Source organism: Limulus polyphemus, unplaced genomic scaffold (genome assembly GCF_000517525.1).
Source record: "Limulus polyphemus unplaced genomic scaffold, Limulus_polyphemus-2.1.2 Scaffold1330, whole genome shotgun sequence".
In the NCBI taxonomy this organism is placed as follows: Eukaryota; Metazoa; Arthropoda; class Merostomata; order Xiphosura; family Limulidae; genus Limulus; species Limulus polyphemus.
In genome coordinates this window covers 286706-289049 of record NW_013666940.1, presented here as the reverse complement: position 1 = coordinate 289049, position 2344 = coordinate 286706, and the positions used below count along the sequence as shown (strand labels likewise).

At 29.9% G+C, this 2344-nt stretch overlaps 1 protein-coding gene across 1 annotated transcript in view; it reads left to right on the top strand.

Annotated features, from left to right (window-relative positions):
• LOC106463126 (zinc finger CCCH domain-containing protein 4-like) overlaps window positions 1-2344 on the top strand; it is an 18741-nt gene that overhangs the window by 1027 nt on the left and 15370 nt on the right. The window contains exon 2 of the mRNA XM_013923102.2: window positions 478-686. Coding sequence (XP_013778556.1) covers window positions 478-686 — 209 coding nt within the window. The remainder of the gene's footprint in view (window positions 1-477; window positions 687-2344) is intronic.

Genomic DNA, 2344 nt, shown 5'->3' with positions numbered 1-2344 from the left:
AAGCAGATTTTGACATCAAGTTTTGGGGTAAAAAAAGTGTCTTATACACCGAAAAATACAGTATTTTGTGTTTATTTATTAATAAAAGTATAAACTTAGATATTAGTAATTGATATATAAATACTAAGTGTTAAGGAAACTTCTGAAAAAATCATTATTTTGTAAGAGAATAGGACTGCAAGACAAAAGGTTTTTTAGTTACATAAAAATTCCATTTGAAAACTTGCATACCTGTTAAAAAATGTCAGGCCCTTAAAATTTGAGAATTTATAGTTTATGTTTAATGACAGATAGATTTAACTTCTGTGATGGTCAGTTGTACAAGCTTTTTATTTTTTACAAAATATTTCTGGTAATAAAACAGATGTTTTGTGCTTTGATTTTCTCACATTGAGGCTTGTTATGACTAAAGTAGAAATACAATGGATAGTAAATTTCAGTTGACTGTGAGTTTCATTTACTATTCTTGTCATGTAGAAGCAGAAGAAGAAACGTGGGTATTATGTTGACCATGACAGAGTTACTGATGATGACCCATGGTTTGAAAGGAGTCTGTCTCCAAACTGTAGTCCTACTTACTACAGATCTATTCGAGACTATCACCATGAATATGATGAAGATTATCGTGGTACATATGGATCACCAGGCCCGTATGACAGTGCCTGTAACAGTCCAAGTTACATAAGGTATTGATAAATATATGCAGTGAACCAAAAGATTGTAATAGATTGTCTTCATTATACTAATGAGCATAGTTTCTATGAATTCAAATAATTCACCCCTCTTCCACACACACACACACACACCATCTTTCTTGCTAAAATGCACTGTAGCAAGTATGTATTCATTTATGTATGTAACCAAAACTACATGAAATGTGGCACCATCTATTGAGTATTACAACAAACAAAAAATTATAATACATTTCACATTTTGGGTATTCAAAATTCAGTAAATTTGAAAAATAACTATGGTATATGAAACAACCGTTTCTTTATAATAGAACACAATTTTAAATAAAAGTACTCTCCCACACAACAAGAACACAACTATCACCAGGACTATACTTGAGGGTTTATTATATCTTTATTGTTGTAATTTTTAAACATAGTACTATAAAACTGGAGTTCTTAAAAAATATTATTTTTTTCAATAAAGAATAGCACTTTTAACCTATAAAAAAAAAACATTACAGTTTATATCAGTAAAATTTATGAAATCAATGAGCTCTGTACATTGAATTGTTTTGGTGCAATAAGTTGCATATGACTAAAGAGCCCAATCGTACTTCCCAGAAAAAAATACTTTTTTTAGAAAATGTTCACTTTTATTTTTACAATATTTTAGAATTAGGTACGAATACTATGATTAGTAATTACTAGCACAAACAGCCACCAGTATAGAGGGGGCAACAGAAGAGAGGGGACATTGAAAAGTTAAGCTCTTATAGATTTCTGAAAATTATTAAATATGAATATTATAATTTGTAGTAATTTGGGTCAAATAAAACAAGAATAACTAGATATAGTAAGATTGGTAAATATAGGTAAGATGCTCAAAGTTTTAACTTAGAGTTTAGTGGTGTGAATTTTACTACAATGTTAAAATAGGCTTAGTACATGTAATGGTACTTTAGGCTTGGGTATATTTCAACCTACTGGTAAATTGTAAAACAGGATAAATACATTTTTTTTTATTAAATAAGTACAATCTAAAAACAAGTTTATTGTCTCTTTATGTTTTAAGGAATAACTTGTTTACTTGAACTTAAATCCATTAGTTTAAATTCAGCCTGTAGTTATAGATAGGTTATAAGTCAGGCTAAATACATTTGGTTATTAACATTACATATAGATCAAAGACTTCTAATAAAGTTCTGTTTCTAAGTTCTATATAATTAAAGGCTACTGGTATTTGGTATTGAGTATCTATTTTCAGGCTACAAGTACAGTGGTTAAGACTAGTGTGAAGTTAAGCATTCATAGTTTGTTAGGTGTAATGGGTGCAATGAATGGGTGTTATTTGGGAACTTGGGACTGGCATGTACTTTTAAAGAAACTAGTAATGAAGATCTACAATTTTTGTGTAGAGTTTGTAAGTTGGAGGCTATCATAATTAATATAGAAGCATTAGATAAATGTGTAGATTGTGGGAAATGGAAAGGATTTCAGGAGGAGCTTAAGCTATTACATGCAAGAGATACATTAGCTAACACTGACTTTCAGGAAGTTAGAAAGAGTACTATTAGGGCTAAAAGTAGTGAATTTAGTTGTAATTATCCTATTCTATTGAGCAACAAATTTCAGCTCTTGGTTTCTGCAGACGAGGAGCTATTGGAGGGAAG